This window comes from Nycticebus coucang, chromosome 4 (genome assembly GCF_027406575.1).
Source record: "Nycticebus coucang isolate mNycCou1 chromosome 4, mNycCou1.pri, whole genome shotgun sequence".
NCBI classification, from domain to species: domain Eukaryota; kingdom Metazoa; phylum Chordata; class Mammalia; order Primates; family Lorisidae; genus Nycticebus; species Nycticebus coucang.
Window position 1 is genome coordinate 37,309,471 of NC_069783.1, and position 23,246 is coordinate 37,332,716.

Sequence of the window (23,246 nt, forward strand, 5' to 3'; positions counted from 1 at the left end):
AAGAGGTAGACTTTCAAAGTACTGATTAACTGGTCTGGGGAGGAGATGGGGGCAGTGTGCTTGGGTGACTGGGGGTGGTGGTCGTGGTGTGATGACTGACAACTGGAAGACGGGGGAATGGTAAGTTGATGGGATGTAACAGGTGTTAAGGCACACCTGAATGTATCACTTTGGGACAATTCAGGGTAAAATTTGGAAATTATTTCACACCTAACTGATAGCTAGTTAAAAGAACAAATGAGCACAGCAGTGGTGTCCAAACTTTTATTGTCAGTTAAAAAAATATTAGAGCAGGGCGGTGCCTGCTCAGTGAGTAGAGTGCCAGCCCCATACATATATCAAGGGTGGTAGGTTCAAACCCAGCCCCGGCCATACTGCAACAAAAAAATAGCCGGGTAGTGTGGCAGGCACCTGTAGTCCCAGCTACTTGGGAAGCTGAGGCAAGAGAATCACCTAAGACCAAGAGACCAAGAGCTGGAGGTTGCTGTGAGCTGTGACACCACGGCACTCTACCAAGGGTGACAGTATACTTAGAGACTGTGTCTCTAAAAAAAAAAAAAAATTTGAGCATACTGTCTTATAATTTGAATAAAAATGTACTATATTTAAGTATGTATATATAAATTTAGACCTGAATATTATTATATACTAGAAAAGCGTAAATTTTTCTTTCCTTTTTTATGTACTTTAATATATAATTTTACATACCCTATTCTGGAAATGGTTGTTCTAAAGGAAAGGGAAAGCAGAGATTATGACATAAATAATAAAGAAGGGTAAAGTTTCACCTCTTTGCTGATGCCTTTCCCAACCTTCCCAGGACAGAGTGGCTGCTTAGGGTTCCAGGTTTCCATAGCACTTTGTACAATTCAGTTTTATACATTACTACTTATGACACAGTACTGAGATTTACTTTTCTGCTCTTTCAGGGGAGCAGAAACTATGCAACTAGTCCGTCTATTTTCGGCACCTAGCCCTTGGCATGACACATAGTGGCCCTCAACAAATGTTTTTGAATGAAGGAAGGAACACATTTCAAAATAGAAAGACATTTAAAGAATAGAATAGACTAGGGTGTGAGAGTCAATTCTAAAATAGCTGGGAAACCTGAGGGGAGACAAAACAAATTTATATATATATATGGACATAAAATCTGAGCTGTGTAAGAGAAAAGAGCAAAGCCAATGCTATAGTTTGTGCCCAAATGACAAATTTGGTTAAGGTATATCCTTTTACCTAAGAAGAAATGTTAGTTTGCCCACATAGTCATCCTGTTATCAGTAGAACATTTTAGTACATGGACAAAAATTAGGATATAGAACAGAAGACTGGCATAGGTTTAGAAGGAGAAATTGCCCTATTTTCTTGGTGGCAATGCTAGCAAAAGACTTGTTCTGGTGAAATGACAGAGGAAGTAAAAGTGTCTATTACTACTCTTGATCTTGACCCTGACACTCCCCCATAAAGGGGTTTGAAAAACAGTACCCAGAATTAAGAATCTGGAAGGAGTATCTGTAAACTACTACATAGACAAGATGGAATTCAGATGCAGCAACAACATCTGGCTCCATCCACTGGGTCAGAACCACAAAAGGCTGCCCGACTATAGCAAAGATCTTCTGAGAGCGGAACTGACCAGGAATAGTTGTAGATAAACTGTCTTAAGAATAGAGGCTCAATAACCACAAAGATGAAGAGAAAGGGTAGGAAGGCTGGCAGGTGGGCTGCCTGTGTACCTATCAAACTACCTACGCGTTTGATTCATTCACTAAATCACCCAGCTCAGCTTAAAACACCTTATTAAAATCATACCTTAAAAATAAAGGTCTTAAACTTCCTTTTTTCTCTCATTTAAGAATGTTAAGAATGTTATGAAGATCAGTTAAGTTTATAAAGACCTGAGAGAGTACTTTGGAGAATTAAGTTTGTATGAATAAATATCTACCGGTTAGGGTGAAGGGGTAGGAGGGGCCAAATAGTTCACTGAATGGGCCCTGAGGTTTTGTTATCCAAAAATTGTCATCCAATTAATTGCCTTTGGTAAAGTGCTGTAGCGTCAAACTTTTGGGCTTAAGAGATTCTCTGGCCTCAGCCTCCCAAGTAGCTGGGACTATAGGCACCTGCCACAATGCCTGGTTATTTTGTTGTTGTCATTGTTGTTTAGCAGGCCTAGGCTGGGTTCAACCCTGCCCGTCCCAGTGTATGTGGCCGGAGCTCTAACCACTTAAGTTTTTAATTATTTGTAGTAAGGAAGGAGAATACCAGTGCTATTTTTGTACAGTAGCATCTCCTCTAGGGAAAGTGGCATAGGGTTTTGTGGGGCAGCAGAGAAAGAAAAAGATGTGTCATCATGGGTAGGAGAGGATTCCTGCTGTGCATTGGGGTTAGTTTGTGGAGTCAGCATACAGTCTGCATGTTATGGTAATGAAGCTATGTCACTTCCCAGGGCGGAGATTTTAACATGGTGGTGAGGAAAGTTTACTTGAGTTTATCTATAGGCTGTCCGTCAGGGGCTAGTTTTAGCCAGGGAGATAGTCAGGAGCCTTACAAACAAATGGCTGTAAAATAGGTTGATTGTTTATGTTCTTTGAATTTTTATAGTCTCTGGAGACTTCCTCTTTCTATTTATGAATGAATATAAGCTAAGTGAGCACACTGTCTGTATTTTTCATTTTTTTAAGCACCTGACACAATCCCAATGGTTAGTAGGTACCCAAGGAATATTTGTCAACTGAATGAAATGAACATCAGACTGGTCCAGATCCTCTCCAGCCCCTTATATGAATTGGTATCGTAGTTATCACACTTAACAGCAAGTACATAGGCTTTAACATTTTACCAGAAAGAGAAAAGAAATAAACTCAATATTAAGAATGTTTTTGGAGGAAGTTGTCAGGAAAACTAGAAACTAATAATGATTAAAAAGTAATATATGACAAAAAATTCCATTAAATCAGAGAATAATTAAATTTAAGATCTTGTCTTTTTGAAGGAAAAAGCAAAGTAAAAACAGAAATGGGAAAGCTATATTGTAAATGGGGTACTTAAAAGGTCATTGTTGTGATACAACTGAATGCTAGTATTTTAAAATAATGACACGAAACAATTCTGTAGCAAGAAAGATACTTTCTTAATGATGATTTTAAAAAGCATTGAATAAAGCAAGCAGCAAAATTAATTCCTATCCCTGCTTAAATTGAGCTTAATATAGACCTGCTTATTTAATGATCCTGAAGTGTCAAACAGGGAGAAATAAGCTATTTACTTTTACCATTATTTTTAAAGCTTAGTTTAGGAAGTTAATAACCAATTCCATAAAGTATAATAGAGAAATAGGATCAAAGGATCAGATACTGTATCATTATTTGTAGACATGATTAAATATTTAGAAAACTCTCCCACAGTAAATGTGAACTATAAATAAATAATATTTAGAAAACCCAAGGAAATTGAAAATTACTGGAATTAAGGGGAACTGAATGAATACTATTTAAACCAAAAATACCCAGGAAAAATTAAGGGGAAATGCTAAATATCATACACTTTCCTTCTAAATTATTTTTTCCAATTATATTTGGGGTCCCAAACTTATAGAGTTCGTTTGGAAAAATAAACAGACAAAATTGGCAAAGAAAATACTGAAGAAACTTGCAGGGCATAGTGGCTCACACCTATAATCCCAGCTACATGGGAGGCTGAGGCCAGAGGACCACTTGCGCCCAGGTGGTCAAGACCAAATAAGAAAAAAATATGGAAGAAACATTAAAGAACCAACTTTATCATCTGTGAAAACACTACAAAGCAGAGTTTCTCTGCCTCAACACTTTTAGACCAGATACTTTATTGTGGGGGGGTGCCCCGGTGCATTATAGGGTGTTAGCAACAACTCTGTTCTCTACCCACTAGAAGCCTGCAGCACTATCCCCATTATATCAATAAAAAATACCTTCAGACATTGCTAAATGTTCCCTGGGGGGCAAAAATTGCCCCCAGTTGGGAATCACTGATTATAGTGTGACATTAAAACTGTGGCACTGGTATAAGAAGTCAGTGGGATAGAAGATGTACTAAAGGAGGAGGGCCCATATGGGGAAAAAGAAGAATCATTCAATAAACCGAGAACAAACAATTCAGTGGAGAAATAAGTTTGGGTATTTCATATAATATCTAAAGAGACTTTCCAGTTCATAAAAGAGTTCAATATAATTTTCAAAGACATCAAAAAAGGTAGAAGAAAATATTATTAATATTAAATTAGTAGATTATACAAACTTTCTAAGGTTAAAAGAGGAATCATAATTAGAAAGATGGCTTTGAAGACTGCCATTCATATGCACTGACACATGAATAAATTCCTCAGTGTTTTTAAGAGATCTAATAAACAGTTATTATAGCAAAAAAAAAAAAAAAGAAAGATGGACAGGTTGTATAATTTAAAACTAATACACATCACCAGATAAAAACTAAACGGCAGATTGGTAAAAATGTTTGCAGAAGATAAGCAAAACAATATGGACGGGAGGGAACAAAAATATGAAGCAAATATATGGAAAATATGCCCATAGAATAGAAATTATAATAAATAGGTAGTAAGCAGTTTTTATCCATACAAATAACAGAAATTGCGGGGGGAGAGGTATGGGAGAAGTACCCAAAGTTGGAAACCATGGGATGATATTTGCTTTTCCATATACTTCTAAAGACAGCATAAATGACTATAAGCTTTTGTATTAAGTGTTAAATATGTATTAAGAGTTGTATTAACAGTTAAAAAAGTTGTATTGACCAATGTATAGTAGTCCCTCCTTATCCAAGGGAGATACCTTCTAAGACCCTCAGTGGAAGCCTAAAACCACGAATAGTACCAAACTCATATATGTACCCCATCTTTTCTTATAGATAAATCAACCTTTATCATAAGTATTTATCATTTAGGCATAGTAAGAGATAAATAACAATAACTAATTTAAAATAGGACAACTATAACAGTATATTGTAATAAAAGTTATGTGAATGTGGTCTTTTTCTTGTTCTCTTAAAATAATCTTGTTTTTGGACCATAGCTGACTTTAGGTAACTAAAACTATGGAAAGTGAAACCAAGGATAAAGGGGTACTACTATAATTCTTCTGGTTATCCATCTCAAGAAGGTATTCTCAAATACAGAAAAAAGGTATAAAGCTCGGTGTGGTGGCTCATGCCTATAATCCTATAGCATTCTGGGAGGCCCAGGTGGGTGGATTGCCTGATCTCATGAGTTCAAGACCTGCCTCAGCTCACAAGTTCAAGACCAGCCTGAGCCAAAGCGAGACTTCATCTCTAAAAATAGCTGGGCGTTGTGGTAGGTATCTGTAGTCCCAGCTACTCGGGAGGCTGAAGCAAGAGAATTGTTTGAGCCCAAGAGTTTGAAGTTTCTGTGCACTGTGACGCGATGGAACTCTACTGAGGGCAACAAAGTGAGACTCTGTCTCAAAAAGAAAGAAAAAGGCTTAAATGAAGATATTAATCATAACATTATTAAGGAAAGCAAAAAAGCAGGAAGCAATGTGTCTAATCATAGGATAATGGTTAAATTGTGATATCAACTTTATGGAATATCACACAGTCATTGTAAGTAATGATTATAAAGATTATTTAATGAAATACAAAAATATACTTAGGATATGGGAAGTGAAAAAAGTACACTATACTATGCACATGTCATACAATTACAGTTAAATACAATCTACACAGCAGAAAGATTAGAAGTAAATACAAAAGTTGTTGATATAAAGCCTAAACAATAACATGTGGCAAACACGGTAACTGAAAAACATCAGGACTTAACATTGTTACGTGTCATGTAAATTAAAATTATATAGAAAAAAATAGATACAGACAAGGAAAAGAAAGACCAAAAAAAGAAAAAACCACGCTACACACTAAAAAGAATTGTGTGATGGGGGTCATAATTTCTCTTCAGTGCCTGGGCATAGGCAGAGAAAAGCCAGTGTGAAAGAGACATTGTAGATACGAGATACAGGAAATAAATAATGGAAGAAGATAAAGGAAACTACAGAAAAGGAGATTTGGATGGCATATCCAATCTTAAAAGGAAGAAAAAAGGACTTCCTTCTAATGCAGAGGGGGAAAAAAGAATAGGTAAGGAGAATAAAATTTTGATGTGCTTATGCTGTGGGCCTGAAGGCACCAAACACTATGGTTTTTAGCCATGTGAAAATGTTTCCAGAAAAAATGATTATAAATAGGTTGAGTTTGGTCATACCTTTTCTGTAGAGTATCTGATTTATTAAACTTTATTTATTTATTTTTTTGAGACAGAGTCTCACTCTATTGCCCCAAGTTAGAATGCCATGGGATCAGCTTAGCTCACAGCCACCTCAAACTCTTGGGCTTAATCAATCCTCCTTGAGCCTCTCCAGTAGCTGGGACTACAGGTACCTGCCACAGCACCCCGCTAATTTTTCTGTTTTAGTAGACAGGGTTTTACTCTTGCTGAGGCTGCTTTCAAACTCCTGAGCTCAAGTGATTCTCTTGCCTCAGACTTCCAGAGTGCTAGGTTATAGGAGTAATCTACCACACCTGGCCAGATTTATTAAAATTTAATTAAAAAGCTTTCTATAGGTATAAGAACACAAATATTGTATAATATCTGATGGCTCCCCAAAATGAAAATAGAAAATGAAATGCTTATATTTATCTTGATTGTAAAAAGTCCTAATAGAGAAAAATTATAAGGGGATTCAGGTGCTAAATATTTGTTAAGGAAGTATTCTCTACTTATTATGTATGTAATTATTCAGTCATTTAATGAAAAAAAGTGCTTTTTTCATCCACAAATGCAATAAAAATTCAGAAAGAAATACGTACCAAAGAAAGGCACACATGGTGGGTTAATTGACCTGAGTTTTGCCAAATATTTCTTATAGTGATCTTCACTCAATTCATGAGCTTCTTCTAAAATTTTCTTTTGGCGGCTTGGTATTTGCTACAAGAAAAAGATATTTAGGACACATACATTTATAAAAGGAATCACAGGTCTTGCCAAAAAATTCCAAGCTAATAATAAGGTTCAAACATAACACTATCAATTTGATTCTATAACTTTAATACTGCTTCAGACAGACTACCTTAATAGACTACAGTACAAACTTAAAGGTGTGTGTGTCATCAGTCTAGTTTACCTTGTCACTCCTCACTCAATTATGTGTACGTTTAATTGTACATTATGTGACAAATTAAGTGATGAAAGTTTGTTTTCTAACTTAGGGTGGGACCTATAAATACATTTTAATGGGAATGCTCTAGTTTTTTAAAGCAGCTGATTTATATACAATTTTGGTAATTCCATCTTTCAACCTGCTACTGAAAAGACAGATGAAACATTTAAAAATTAAAGATCAAAACTGTTAAAATCCTGATTTTTTACAATAGAGAATGAAAATTTGATTAAAAAACACCTACCTCAAATGTGTGGTCTAGTCTGTAAACAGGTGATGAGTTCATGGCACTGACAACCTCAAGGACACCGTTAAAGTTGTTCAGCTCTTGAAAGACTTGTAGAATTTCAATTATTCGACTTACTACAGCTACTCTTTCTTCTAAATTTTCAGTTTCTACGATACATCTGGGAACCAAAAACAAAAAAAATAAAATTTTAGAGTTTTTCTAATAAAGCTATGGTTTAAAAAAATTAGTAAATGATGTATGTAGAGCGCGTGTGTGTGGCTATCACCATGTAAGTACAGAGAAGACACATTCAGAGTGAGAGGAGGAGACTGGGAAATCAGGCAATGCCTCCAGGCAGGTATGCTATTCTTTCATGTCCAGACTGGTAGAGTCAACCAATCATTTCCCTGTTATAATATTTGGTGCATCATCTATTAGAACTAGAATTAACTATGAAGCTCATGATCTTATTGAATGTATGCAGGTCTTTGTGATGTGAGTGTATTCTAGGGGAATTTATACTAGAATTCAAGAATTTTGTTGCCTCCTATTCTAAATCTAATTGCAAGATTTTAGTAATTTTTAGCTGGGTGTGTTGGCATATGCCTGTAGTCCCAGCTTCTTAGGAGGCTGGGGAAGATCACTTGAGCCCAGGAGTTTTGAGATTGTGGTGAGCCATAATGACACCACTGTACTCTAGCCCAGGTGACAGAGACACCCCCCCCCCCAAAAAAAAGAAAAAAGATTTCAGTCATTAATGCTTAATTTCTTTCTTTGATATATAGAAATAGCTGACTACATTTCTAGGAACAGCTCTTAAGCACTGTTATGTTAAAAAGCCAACTAATGTACAACTAATTTACCATGATTCAAAATAAATATTACTTATAAAGAAAAAAAATCCTCATGGAAAACAAAAACACTTTATATTTAAATACCAAGAATCCTTGGAAGATATGTATCTCCCAGTAACTAGCTAAAAGGAAGCATGAGGCTGGGTGCAGTGGCTCACGCCTGTACTCCCAACACTCTGGGAAGCCAAGGTGGGCAGATCACCTAAGCTCACCAGTTCGAGATCAGCCTGAGCTAGAGCAAGACCCCATCTCTAAAAATAGCCAGGCGTTGTGGTGGGCACCTGTAGTCCTAGCTACTTGGGAAGCTAAGGCAAGAGAACTGCTTGAGCTAAGATTCTGAGGTTTGAGCTAAGACTTTGAGGTTGCTGTGCGCTATGATGCCACGGAATTCCACCAGGGGTGACAAAGTGAGACTTTGTCTCAATAAATAAATAAATAAATAAAAATAAAAGGAAACATGCTATGTTCAAAAAAAAATTTCCTGATAGAGTAGCATTTGAAAGAATTTGTTTACTAATCAATCACTTATCAGTAAAGGAAAAAAGATATTAAACTTTAGTTTTAATATATATTAAATAGTTTAAAATCTAAGAAAAAACTGAATATATACATGGAAAAATTAAACATGTCAATATTAAACATTTTTAAAAATATGAAGTTGCAGATTACATTACTGTCTGATGAGGCTCATCTAACACTGAGGAAAAACCATTGTACCTGAAACTATACAAATAAACTTGGCTTATTATCAAAATAAACATAACATGTTTATATGTTTCAAGTTAGATCTCTATAAATATATTCTGACTAGTTAGACAGTTAAAAAGATGTGACATATTTTAACTTACACCTTTTAAAAAACAATTTCAGTTGTTATGAATAAGGGATATAAACTAAGATCACCTGTGGAGCTTTTGACACTAATTCTAACACACAGCCATGTCTAAGGAGGACTCACAGCAAAATGATTAAGAACCCCTCACTTTGAAAAAGGCAGGGAATGGCCTTTGTCTAAATAACCAATTAAAAAATAGGTCAGAAATGCAAACGTTCTCTACTTACCAGTAATGTTCCTCTTTTCAGATAAAGTTTTAATTATGATGGTGGAAAAGGGCTTTTAAATACTTTAGTATGTTATTTAATCTAATAATGAAGAAGTCAGAAAATAACACAGAAGGGGCTAAATGTTAAGTTTTACCATTTAGAGGCATGCTTGTTGACTGACAAAAATAGAAGGAAACCCTAACTTCCAGATGACTTGGACTGCTTATTCCTCTTTAGGAACCGCTTTTAGGTCTTCATTCCTGCTCTTGCTCATGTACCTCTCATTCCCTTATGTCACTGGTTACTTGTTCTGATAACCAATATGATCTGTGGAAATCTCATATTACCTTTATAAAATACTAGTCAAGTAACTGTATTGTCTTTACTCAGAAAAATATGGACAAAAACATAAAACTCTAATCTCTGGCTCCCAACTGTATAATTGCATTGAGATTTTGGACTTCTGGCATGATAGTCTGAGGAGCTCCACTGAATGAGACTGATGAAAATTATTTAAAAACACAAAACTAAACAAAACACTCAAACCACTAGTCTCTAGAAATGGAATGGAGAGCAAATGGCAAATGAAGAAACATCTATTCAGGAAAATCTATAAAGATTCAGTAAGAGAGGGGAGATTATCTGTGGTATCTGCATCTAGACTGCTCTCTCCCCTTTTCCTTCCAGCTCAGGGGAGCAGCCACTCCAGCTTCCCACAGGCAAGAACATCTGGTGGAGCTTTCCGCTTTCCTCCCTGGAGGAGCACACCCCCAGATGCCTGTTGGTGAGGGTAGGTCTTGGTTGAGTGCAGCTGAGAAGTGGGATTTCTCTTCCTTTGCCCAGCTCTTACTTATGGAATGGAGATTCTACCTTGGGTGTTATGTGCTGAGAATATGGAGAAAATAGCCCTTCCTCTGACTCCTGAGGCAGTAGTTCCAAGCCAAAAGAGGCAAGCAAGAAGCTCTCAGGATACAGCACCAGGGCTGGCCACTCTCTACACCAACAGAGCACTGAGCTTGAAGAGCAAATGTCACACAGAGAAAAGCTTCCCATAGTCCTTAGCCCCAGAGCCTGGTATGAAAAGACAGCTCCTAATCTCTTGTCATTTGCAACAAAGTGTGGAGAAGTTTAAACCTAAGCCCAGCAGAGAGGAGTTGTCTGAGGGTCAGAACAAATATCAAACAAGGACCTCAGAACCCATCCCTTCAAAGGAGCTACAATTTGATTGGATTATTCTGTGTAACAATTTATGCCTCAAAAGAATTGTTGAAACAATAATGCAACCATTTGGCAATTAGTGGAGCTTAATAGCTGGGTGTGTTTGGTCAGGGAAGGAGTAGATGAGAATCCCACCAGTACCACTGCTTTCCTAGGTTGTCTATGGTCATACCCTAATCTGCATTTTTCTTAGTACATCACCGCTTAACTGTGTGTGTGTGTGTGTGTGTGTGTGTGTGTGTGTGAGAGAGAGAGAGAGAGAGAGAGAGAGAGAATAGGTTTCACTACAATAATCCAGCTAGTCACTGAACAAATAAGCAAGTAGCAATAATAAGCCCTTGGAAATGAAGGCAGGGATACTCACACTCAAAGTTATTATTGCAATATATTATCTAAAATGTCAAGTTTCCAACAAAAAATTATAAGGTGTGCAAAATATTAGGAAAGTATTACTCTTACATTGGGAAAAAAAGCAGAGAACAGAAACTGCCTGTGAGAGCAATGAGATGTCAGATTTAACTAAAAAAAGACTTCAAAATAGCCATTATGAACATGTTCACAGAATTAAAGGAAAGGAGGATAAAAAAGTTAAGCCAAGTATTGATGACAATTGTGCATCAAAAAGAGAATATCATTAAAGAGACAAATTATAGAAAGAAACCAAATGGAAATTCTGGAACTGAAAATTACAACAATGGAAATAAAAACTTCCTAGAAGGGCTTAATAGTAGATTTAAACTGGTAGAAGAAAAAAATGAGTTAACTTAAAGATGGAGCTATTATTGCTCAAAAATGAAAGTGAAACATTTTCTCAAATAAACAAAAACTGAATGAATTTGTTGCTAGTAGACCTGCCTTAGAAGAAATAATAAAGGAAGTTCTTCAGGTGGAAAGCAAGTGATCCCAAATGGTAATTCGAATCCACACAAAGAACATCAATAAAGGTAATTATAAAGACACTATAAATGCATGTTTTTTCCATAGTTCTTCCCTCAAATGATTTACAAAGCAACTGCATAAAATGATAAGAACATAGAAATGTAATATATGTGTAATGTATTGCCAATAATAGCACAAAGGAAGTGGGGAAGAGCAAAGCTTTAATGGACTAAGAAGATGATGGCAAATGGTAAAGTAACCATGGGCCAGGCCCAGGGGCTAATGCTGATAATCCTACCACTTTAGAAGGCCGAGATGGGTAGATAGCTTGAGCTCCGGAGTTCCAATCGGTTGGAGCAAGAGCCAGACTTTGTCTCTACTAAAAATAGAAAAACTAGCCAGGTGTAGTGGCACGTGCTTGTAATCCCAGCTACTTGGGAGGCTGCGGTAAGAGGATTGCTCAAGTCCAGGAATTTAAAGTTGTTGTGAGCTACAATGCCATGGCACTCTACCCAGGGTAACAGAGTAAGACTTTATCTCAAAAAAAAAAGTAACAATGTATTGTGGTATCATTCAATTAATGTAATATATATTACAAAAAGGGGAGAAAGGGAATAAAGCTATACAGAAGTAACCTTTCTATATATCATTGGAATTAAGCTACTATGAATCTGAAGGTTTACGTGGTAAACCACAAGGCTATCACTAAAAGAACCTCAAAAATTTTTTTAAAAAATTAGTGAAATTAAAATGCTGCATATCGTCATTTTTATTCAATGAAAAGCACTCAATGCAAAACAAAGGAACAGAGGAACAAAAAGACACGAGACATATAGAAATAAAACTGCACCGAAATTCATATGTAGCTGACAGCTATAAAATGTAAGAATACCAGGAATACTTACTTCTCAAACCACAGAGTGAGATTAGTCGTGTGTCGGATCATTTTCAGAAGATTGGGAGAATTAATTTCTTTGTCTTCTTTTGTCCACACACTCCCAACTAATTCTGATGGCTGTACAGCTCTAAAATCATGAATATATAATGTTAAATGATACTTATTCCTCTAATATGGACGCTGATAGAGATTAAGTAAATGTAATAAAGAAAAACTAGACTCCCATGTAAATGTTCCTCTTACCAACAGAAAGATTTATGAAATGAAAAATAAGGTATAACAAAAAAATTGTAAATGTACTCTTTTTTAAAAAGTTATTCTTATGCATATACTTATATATTTTTATTACTGCTTTTAGTAGCATTTTGTATTTGGGCAAGGCTGAGATTTCTCCACCTTTCCCAGCACTTATAATCAATATGATTCATAAATCTTTCCTTTTTTGGGGGGGGGGTCTAAATGAGGGAAGAAAAAAACCTACCACAAAAGGTCCTGGGAAAAAATAAAATAAAATGGATTCTAATACTGTAGTTTTCGGAAATATGATCTTTGGTGGGTAGAGATCTATAAATTTAGCCCCTTTTCTCATTTAGTTATTAAAAATAATTAAGTTTGACATTCTAAATGGTCCCTATTTAAAACCAGAAATAGACATTTCTGAGACAGTTTTATTGATGCAAAATAAACTGAACAAGGCTACAACTGGCCATGATTTCAGTTTATGCAACAGAAGTAGCTAAAAATTATTGAGCCCTTACTTCGTGACAGGCAACTGACTAATTTAAATATTACAAAAGCCCCAGGAGGAAGTTTTTTTTTTTTTTTTTTGAGGCAGAGCCTCAAGCTGTCGCCCTGGGTAGAGTTCCATGGCATCACAGCTCACAGCAACCTCCAACTCCTGGGCTCAAGCGAGGAGGTGGTATTATTATTAGCCCTTTTTTACTCTTGAGGAAACTAAGGGTCAGAAGAATAAAAATAAAGTTGCCCAAGAATACCAAGCCAGCAATTAGTCAAGTCACGATATAAATCTAGCTTCACTAATTAGGGATTAACTGCAGAAAGAAAGAAGGTGTAAATTCAGACAGAGCAAGAGAGATCAAGGGAGTAAAACTGTCTGCCTGACCTCATTACTAAACATTTCGTGTACTATCTTGTTTATACTTTATGACAACCCTTAAGACAGAAACCAGTATTTCATTTAAAAAATTTAACTCTTTTGAAATGATTTTTCAGATTGAATGTCAAATTACATACCGATATAGATCTGATTCAAGTAAAGTAAGCTGTCGAGCAATTTCTATTGGGTGTAAGGTGAGCAGGTCAAAAGTCTCTATGTGCCCGGGTCTGCTTATGTGCCACTCAACCGTAGGAGGCGAACTCTGAAATGTAATGTTATGCCCTGGTCCATTGTCTCTTGCAATTTTTTTCCTTTGGATTATCTTAGTGATGGATTCAACCCATTTTTTCATTGCTTTACCTGAAATACATTATATTTTTATATAGAATATCCTTTACTTAATATTTTACATTTTTAAATTGTTTAAGATCACACAAATGATACCTGAATATATCTTTGGTATAAAAAGTTCAATTGATCAAATGGAAAAATGCAACTTCCCCTTTACCATTTCCTACCTCATTTCTCTCCACTTGGGTAACACTATTTATTAATAGTTTGGTGTGTATTCTTTCAGATCCTTTCTACGTAAGATTAAAAGTAATTTATATGCAGAGATTTTCAACTTCTATTGTACTGAACTTCACTGAAAATATTATTTTATACTCCTCCAAGAAAAGTTGTATATTATATAAATTACAATATTTATAAGGACAGAATATACATATCCACTATTAAGTAACATTATATTTTATAAACCAAACAGTGCTAGAGGACCGATTCCTTCATTTATAGACTGAGTTTTGATGTAGCCCTCTTTTGTATTGTATGTGAAAGTACTATCACTTAACCATTTATTTTCTGATTCTCATTTAGAGTGTACAATGTAAATAAAAACAAGTTTGTCTAGGTAGGACATCCTTAGAGCCATACAATCACAGAATCTTTAAACTAAAGGGAAATCATGGAGATCATTAAACCTAGCTCTTCACGTTATTGATATGGAAACTGAAGCCTAAAGAATCAAAGTGATTTTGCCTAAAGTCACGTATCTGGTTAGTGGCAGTGTTAGAAACAGTCTCAGTTTAATATGCTCTGCTGTCTCTGTTTCTATTCACCTGTGGCCCACTCAACCTCCCACAGTGGTGTTATAATGGCACAACAGTTCCTAACTGCCCTCTTACTTTCAGAAGTATAAAGAGTTGGCTAAAATTGAGACTAACCCATTCTATCACTAAGCTGATTGACTAAATGAAAATATATTGGGATCAAAAGGGTAACAACTGCTGAGCAATTTGTAGATCTAAATGCTTGATGAGAACTTTTTTTTTTTTTGGTTGAAGTTTTTGGCCGGGGCTGGGCTCAAACCCACCACCCTCGGCATATGGGGCCAGCGCCCTACTCCTTTGAGCCACAGGCACGGCCGCTTGATGAAAACTTTTAACTTTTTAACTTTTTCAAATAGTTATGCTGGCACTGTCATAAACATCCCTTAACAACACAACAATAATGGCATTAATTGATGGTCACTATGTTGAGACTTTTACTATATATAAAACTAGGCACCTAAAAAACATACCTCTTACTGTTCCAATAAATTCCTCCATTCGTTGTAAAAGATCTGCATCTCTTTCAAAATCATAGAAATGGTGCTCTACCCAGTGCCGACATACGTTCAAAACTCTATGGTATTAACGCAGAATTGAATTACATGAGAGCTTGAACAGAAATATTTATCATGATGAATGGTGCAAATGAAAATAGAATAACTCTAACCAAATTAAATAATCTCTTTTTTTTTTTAGAGACAGAGTCTCACCTTATCGCCCTCGGTAGAGTGCCGTGGCGTCACACAGCTCACAGCAACCTCCAAATCCTTGGGCTTAGGCGATTCTCTTGCCTCAGCCTCCCGAATAGCTGGGACTACAGGCGCCCGCCACAACGCCTGGTTATTTTTTTGTTGCAGTTTGGCCGGGGCTGGGTTTGAACCCGCCACCCTCGGCATATGGGGCCGGCGCCCTACCCGCGAGCCACAGGCGCTTTTTAAGGCATGTGTGAAACAAAGTTTATAAAGGAAGAGAAAGAGAGGTTTACAGGGTAAGAGTAAGATACAGATTTATAAAGCAAGATATGCATAGATAGTAAAGGCTTTGATTATGGAGCAGTGGGCCCCCATTGTTGTGAGGAGAAAAGCCTAACACCTTTAAAACTCTACGTTAATTAAGAATTACACAACTGTTGATAATTGCTCTTATTTATTCACTCATTTTACTTGTTATGTCCTCCTTACTTGGGAAAGGTCCTCATACACTTCAGCTCTGAGACAACAGCTCAATAAAGACTTGATTACCTGAGTCCTTTATTTTATTTTTTTTGAAACAGAGTCTTATTAGTCACCCTCTGTAGAGCGCTGTGGTGTCACAGCTCACAGCAACCTCAAACTCTTGGACTTAAGCAATTCTCTTGTCTCAGCCTCCCAAGCAGCTGGGACTACAGGCACCTGTCACACAATGCCCAGCTATTTTTTTGTTGCAGTTGTTTGGTTGGCTCAGGCTGGGTTCAAACCCAACACCCTTGGTGTATGCGTATGTGGCTGGCACGGTAACCACTGGGCACTGAGCCAGTCCTTTATTTAATGCTTACCGCAGTTGTACAGGCTGTATATATTCTTTTCTAAATCTTTTTAATTCTGCACTCAGTGGTTGGTCTCCATTCTCTAAAGCTATGCGATCAGCTTCTGTTGGCTCAGGCTCTGGAATTTCAAACCTAATATACGATAGAACAAATTAATGAAAATACTAATTTTGTTAAATTATGCAAATAGAAAACCACAAACCTTTTCACCAGTGAACAAAATCAAGATAATACTATAAAAATTACCAAGGATATATACATCAGTGAAAACAATCGAAACTTCTATAATGTAAAGGCTAATGAAATTATTTTAAATTAGTACTTGCCAATGTAGATAAAACTAACTAGAAACATAAAAGAGAATACATGCAAATTCTAAAAAGCAATTATAAAGTTATGGGACTGGTATTCATGTTTGGTTTATAGAATTTCTCAAAATCAGTAATTTTAAGGGTAATGCTTGAAAAGTTGATGGTTCTTCATTTGGGTGGATAAAACACCTTCCTTGATTACAGTATATATTAATGGTCAGGTTCCATTTTACTTAACATGTGGCATACAGTAGAACCTCTGTAAGGTGACCATCCAGGGGACTATAACAAATTGATCAACATAAGGAACTAGGCCTGCTGTACTGATTTGTACATGTTTTTCTTGTATAGCTTTTATTAGAGATTATACAAAATCATACATAATCAAACAGTAAAATCATACATACATACAGTATCATGCAAAATGAATACATTTACTGTTTTCTCATGGTTTAAGCATTCTTTCTGAAAAAGGAATCAATCTGGGTCTGTTTTTTATTCTTATTACAACATTAACTGGAGAAAGCACTCTCAATGCTGGCTACATCACTCAGCATGGCTGGGCGTTTCTCCACATGACTTCAAACTGCATTATCAAATGCCTGATAGCCTCTTCTGTTGGAGTCCCTGCAATTTCTGTCATCCTCGCTTGCTTCTTCCACTTCATCAGCTGCTTCATGCACTTTGACGCTGGTCTATACTTTGGTCAGTATCACCTGGAAAACTGCTTCTGGGTTGAGTTCATTACAGGTTGCCACCGCATCATCCATTGCAGCAAAACCTTCAAAATCTACTCCTTTGAATTCTGTCATGGAAGATGGACTGTCTCATGGGGGCCAGACATCATGCTTTTGGGTTGTGACAAATCCAATGACACTATTTTTTTTTCGAGACAGAATTTTATGTCGCCCTCGGTAGAGTACCAGGGCATCACAACCCACGACAACCTCAAACTCTTGGGCTTACATGATTCTCTTGCCTCAGCCTCCCACAGGCGCCTGCCACAATGCTCGGCTATATTTTGTTGTGGTTATCATTGTTGTTCGACAGGCCCCGGCCGGGTTTGAACCTGCCAGCCCTGGTCTATGTGGCCGACACTCCAAGCTCAGAGCTATGGACACTGAGCCACAATGACACTTCGTATTGTTTCCAGATGAACTTTATTCCAAGCAGAACTGATCGAGAGGACAGAATCCAGAGAGTTAACTGATGCAGTGGATGAAGATGCTTCCACAGGTAGACTACAGGTTTGTGTTTTAGTAATAACCCACTGTAGAAGCTGGGCTTGGTAATGTATTTTAAATGTTTTGATGATGCCTTGGTCAAGAGTTTCGATTTTGACGTCATGTTTAGAGGCAGAAATTTCAGTGTTACAATTGTGAGATGATTTGGTGTGGATGGCCAAGACAGTGGTCTACTATTAGTAGAACAGACCATTTCTTTGTCTTCATTCCTTGGTCAATACCCCTTACCCACTCTTCACATAGGGCAGGTCTTTGAGCTTCAGGTTCTTGAATGCACATGGCTTTGTTGATTTACCAATCACCAAGGGCTTTATTTTCTCTCTGGGAGAGCTATCGCAAAGCAAAACTGCAAAATGTTCTTTGGAAAGTTTTCCACTCTTATATTTGTGACCCTTCATGGCATGGCTATAGTCAGGTAGCACCTTGAAAAAGTCTGCACTCATCAGCATTAAAGATGTCACCTTTGAGGCTTCTGGCAAAGTCTGGGCAAAGTCTTCCACAGCTTCTACTGGCACTTCATTAAATTCATCATGTAAAATTTTCTGTGAGATCTTGTTTTGCAGTTTAAATTTCTGGAGGCAACCACTTGATGCTTGGAAATCTGCCACCTCCACCCCTGAATTCCTGTGCGAATTTTTTAGCAACTTCTGGATCCTTCCAAAGATTTGCACATGAACTGCCCTCATTTATTTGAAACAGCTTAGTGTGGTTTCCTTAATTCCACTGAGGGAAGTTTTCCTCTTTCCTCCTTTTCTGCTACAGGTCTCTGCTTTCCTTACTCTTATCTCTCCAAGTACTCATGTTTATGTTTCTGGATGTTGCTCACTGTGGTCTTGCTAACACCCAAATGTTCCTTCATCTTTCTTTGGCTGCTGCTTTCCAGATAATGTAGATCAACCTTTTCCTTCAATGTCTGTTTTTTGAGTTCTTTCCTTTGGGTAGTGTGTCTCGATTAACTGTAAAATTTTTCAGTAATTGTAGGAGGTACCCACAATTCAGAGCAGTTCTTCACATTGAAAAAAATCTTCTGCAACATTTGACAAACAATGGGATGTTAGGCATAATCCAACATGGGTAATAATAAAACATGAAGAAGAATTTATACTAAAGACAAAATACTACTACAAGGGGGCAAAGCCCATACCTTCTACCCCTTGGTATAGAGTGGACTCAAGTGGTCAAGCTACAGCTTACAGAGATGGTCAAAATACAGAGGTCAGTTTTCCAGTGAGTACATGTGATGCATGTCTGGTATATGAAAATTAAGTCAACTTAAGGAAGTGGTCAATGTACGGAAGTGGTCAATTATGGAGGTTCTACTGTATTTGAAAACTCTAAATCATCAAAATTTGAATTTCCAGAGTCTAAATTACACATTTTGATATAGATATTTAACTTCATTAATTCTATAAATTTGAAATTTCAAATACCAAATTTCCATGTACAAAAAATACCTATTTTTATACTTAAATAATCAAAGTGAACATATTATTATAACTAGTCCCCTAAGAGATTTTACTTACTGAAAAAGTACTCAAACTACAATTTAAAGTTCATTCAACATATTTCTGAGACACAAATGATCTTAGCTCAAGCTGTTGTTCAAAAAAATAAGGAATTTAAACATTTTTAAATGGACAGACCTTTCTATTATAAGACTCAGTAGTTCTTGAGGTTTGCAAAAGGATCTGTATGTTGTAAGAAATGTCCGAACAAAATTGGGATCTAAGAAGAAAAAGGAAAAATATTTTAATTAAAGTCTTTGATTCAGAATGATTAAAACTAATATTTACATTTTCAAAAAATATCAAATAGTCAATTTTAAAAGTGCTAAAATGTCTTGACAAGTAGAATGCTTTGGACTTTAGTGCTTCCTAAATCAGTGGCAAAACATTGATATTAAAACTTTACATCAACTTTTTCTTGCTCTCTGGACATGCTGACTAGCTGGTCTTAAACTCATCATTGGCCACAGGAATATGCAAGGAAGAAAGACAAAGGCAGAGCATGGAACAAGGCTCCAACCTGCTACCAAGATCTCAGAGCACGACCATTTGGTTTATATCGTTGGTAAAGAAAAAGGCCACAGCAATAACCCATTACTTTTCCTGACGTGCAGATTAAGTTAAATACAGTTTTTAAATTATTTTATTTGCTGGAAATCTTACAACTGCTAAAAAGATGCTTATGAATACCTGTAAGTTATTAAAACTATTAAATGCATTAGAATATGTTGGTTTGTCCCTATACCCAACTTTTTATTCCTTTGAAGTAATCACAATGAGAGTTTAATCATAACGGAGTCTCCAACCATGTCCTTGAAAGGACCTACTTTTCATTCACATCTTTATCAAGTGTAATAGGAGGCTGGCTGAATGTGTGATCACTTCCCCAGGTCTGGCCTACTCCTGACTCTCCTTGACAGTATTCTCCCAAGCTGTGGAGAAAGGCTGCTGTCATTAGCATAAGAGAACTGGGGTGTTATCATCTGCATAAAGAGGGAGAAAACTATTTTCCTGTAATAGGGGGACAAGGTCACTTCTATAACTCACATTCTGTCAAGGTTCACATTTAATTGAGTCTTCATGGGAAGCATTCTTTCCCTTATATTGTAGACTAAGAAACTACTTTAATGGTAAATTCATCAAGAATAGCAATGTGTTTATTTTTGTTAGGTTACATATTGGATCAAAGCTTTATAAGAAGTGCAATGTCTTTTATTAGTATAGGATTTAGCAAAATCAGAATGTATTTGTTCAGAAATTTTCTATTTAGGCTGATTCTGATTAGGAACCACCCTAAATTTAGCCATAAACTATTTGTAATATGCTAACTTTTCCCCCCAAAAGCAAATTTATGGATTTATCATAAACTAGAAATCTATTTCCAGTATACTGTTATATAAGGTCATCAAGATAATGAACTTATTTAAATATCATACATCCTTGAATTTAGAATTACAATACTTTTTTAAGTTAAAAATTTTCAACATAAAAATACATTGGTTTTTAAATGCCCCTTCTCCTTTAAGCTTTATACCTTCTAAAGCTACAGTGAGTTACTGATAAAAGTAATTTTAAATACATATAATTCTTTAATAATTTCCTCTCTGTTGGTATTTTATTGTTTGTCTTCAGTTACAGAGTTCCTCAAAAGTTAAAGACTAATGTCTCATCCAGAAGAAAAGATATTAAAACAGAAGGCTGTACAAGATTTTAAAACAGAGATTTTTATCGGTTTCATCACAATCTTCCCTTTCAAGAATCTTCTTCCTGTTCTGCAAATGTATTTGTAAGGTGAGGCTACTCAAAACAGCATGCTTAGGAAGCAAAGCAGTGGCCACTAGAGAGATGCTGAGCTGTCACTATTGAAGAGGGAGCCCATACCCTCAGTACAGAGTGCTCTGAGTATCCTGAGTTGATTCCAAATGTAGGGACCCCCCCACCCCCACCTTTTAAAAAATTTTAGTCTCAAAATCTAAAATTAGTATCAAGATCCATTTCTTCTCAAATGCCACCAAAGTTGGGCTAAAGAGCTGTGGGTATCAATGGTACTTTGAAGTTGAAAGAGAGAATAAAAGCAAGTTCTAAGTAAATTAAAACATGCTTTAAGAACATCATGGCTACTTTTAAAGGCAAACTCTTTTCAAACAGGTTTTTCATCCTTTTTTTTTTTAATTTCAGGTTAAGGTGAAGGTACAAACAACTAGGTTTTTCATCTTCTTAAACCATAAATTTAAACCATTAAATTTCTTAAACCATTAAATTTCTGGCCATAATCAGTACTTTAGTACTGATGATAATGCTGAGAAAGCCATGATGTGCCCCAGTGCAGGGTCAAACAGGATCACATCAGTTCTACATGTCTGTTATCTGATGTTCTCAAAGCTCATTCCTATAATTTATTCCATATGATTTCTGTGGGGCGAGTAAGGTGGGAGAGAGAACTAACACTTACCCAAGCTCACACTATAGAGTAGCAGAGGTGGAACTAGAATCTAGATCATGCAATGCCTCATTTAGTGATTTTTTTTTATACCATATCATATAATCTCCCTGGAATAAAGAATCCTTAAGCTTTCTATAGCTGTAAGATCTAAATATAAGAGTTATTCCATGAATTATACAACCACTTAAGAAATTTGTGTAAGTGATTAATTCAGAATGTAACTACAACTTGGTTAAAGACACCAGAAAGTCACTGAAAAAATTAGCAGTCTAATTGTGATCCTGCAACTCTTGATAAACCTTACAGATTTTAGGAAGTAGCAGCTGTAACTTCCCTGTACACTGTATTCAGAAGTAGTGTCTGGAGTTGGCAGTGAAATAAACACTTCTACAATCATCACAGTTGTACTAGGTTCTAGAGTGGATCAAGTTTCAGTTGCTTTTAGCTTGATTGGAAGTAAGGGCAGTATTGCCAAAAAGAAAAAAACAGCAAACTTTAAAAATAAACCAAGAAAATTTGGCAACAATTTAAGTACTTTTGAAAAATATCTTAAAAGGCTGTATATCTTCACAGGTTCGTATTTATTTAGAGTTTAGTTGTAGTCTAAAGAAATGTAAAATTGCTTATGAATGAAAAACTTATATTGACAGGACATGATATCTGTATTTGAAATTTTACACAGAAAAGTATACATATTCCAGAAACTATTTTTATTTCTATTGGATGGATTTTTCCATTTCAATTACTATAACATATACATGTCACACTTACTGGATGCTTTTATCTTACTGATGTAAAGGGATAATTTTTTTTTTTTTTTTGGAGACAAGCGTCTTTGTCAGTTGTCCTGAGTGGAGTGCTGTGCCATCATAGCTCACAGCAACCTCAGACTCTTGGGCTCAAGTGATCCTCTTGCCTCATCCTCCCAAGTAGCTGGGACTACAGGCACCTGCCACAATGCACGGCTAGTTTTTCTAATTTGATATTAAAGAATATCCAGCATAAGGACAGATGTATAATTTTGTAAGAAAACAAATTACTTCCCATTTATCAGACAATGATAAAAGCTAAGTTTTATACTGGAGCAGCAGTTATTTACCTATATTCTAAAAATATGTTTCAGAGTGAAACAGAAGGCAAATACATTAAAACAAAAAAGCCAGGCTGGGTTTGGCTTTAAAACATAAGCATGAACAAATAATTGTAGAGAAAATTAAAAATAGCTTATTTTGAGAGTCTCATTTTCTGTTTATCATTTGTTTGTGGAGTTAATTCTACAAAGCTGTTTCTTGAACACGACTCCTTAATGGATTTCAATGTAAGCAACAATAAAAGCTTGTTCTACAGTTTCTTCTCCCTTATCATAGGTAATTTTACTCTCCTATTTGACTCTCAAATCCCTGCACTAAGATTTCCACCACATTTACTTAGCTGATCTGTTTCCCAGCAGTAGGCTCTTTATACAGATACCTGCTAACTCTGCCATCAAGTCCCTAGTCTAGCTCCTGGTTATTATAAACATGAGCTGTAGTTATCCTTTTCTGCTGCCCTTCTAGGTATGTCTGTGACATTTTACTGCACAATTCTTCAAAATCTTGAGAACTTAGAATATATTTATAATAGTATTCAGAATAGAGCATTAAATTTGAG

At 36.1% G+C, this 23,246-nt stretch overlaps 1 protein-coding gene across 7 annotated transcripts in view; it reads right to left on the reverse strand.

Annotated features, from left to right (window-relative positions):
* The window catches only part of SOS1 (SOS Ras/Rac guanine nucleotide exchange factor 1), a 134,252-nt gene that overhangs the window by 19,698 nt on the left and 91,308 nt on the right, over positions 1 to 23,246 (reverse strand). For all 7 annotated transcript variants that reach the window (XM_053587739.1, XM_053587741.1, XM_053587740.1 and 4 more), the window contains 7 exons: positions 19,292 to 19,373; positions 16,103 to 16,225; positions 15,039 to 15,142; positions 13,597 to 13,819; positions 12,350 to 12,469; positions 7,465 to 7,627; positions 6,871 to 6,988 (listed from right to left, as the gene is read on the reverse strand). In XM_053587739.1, the coding sequence (XP_053443714.1) occupies positions 6,871 to 6,988; positions 7,465 to 7,627; positions 12,350 to 12,469; positions 13,597 to 13,819; positions 15,039 to 15,142; positions 16,103 to 16,225; positions 19,292 to 19,373 (933 nt within the window). The remainder of the gene's footprint in view (positions 1 to 6,870; positions 6,989 to 7,464; positions 7,628 to 12,349; positions 12,470 to 13,596; positions 13,820 to 15,038; positions 15,143 to 16,102; positions 16,226 to 19,291; positions 19,374 to 23,246) is intronic.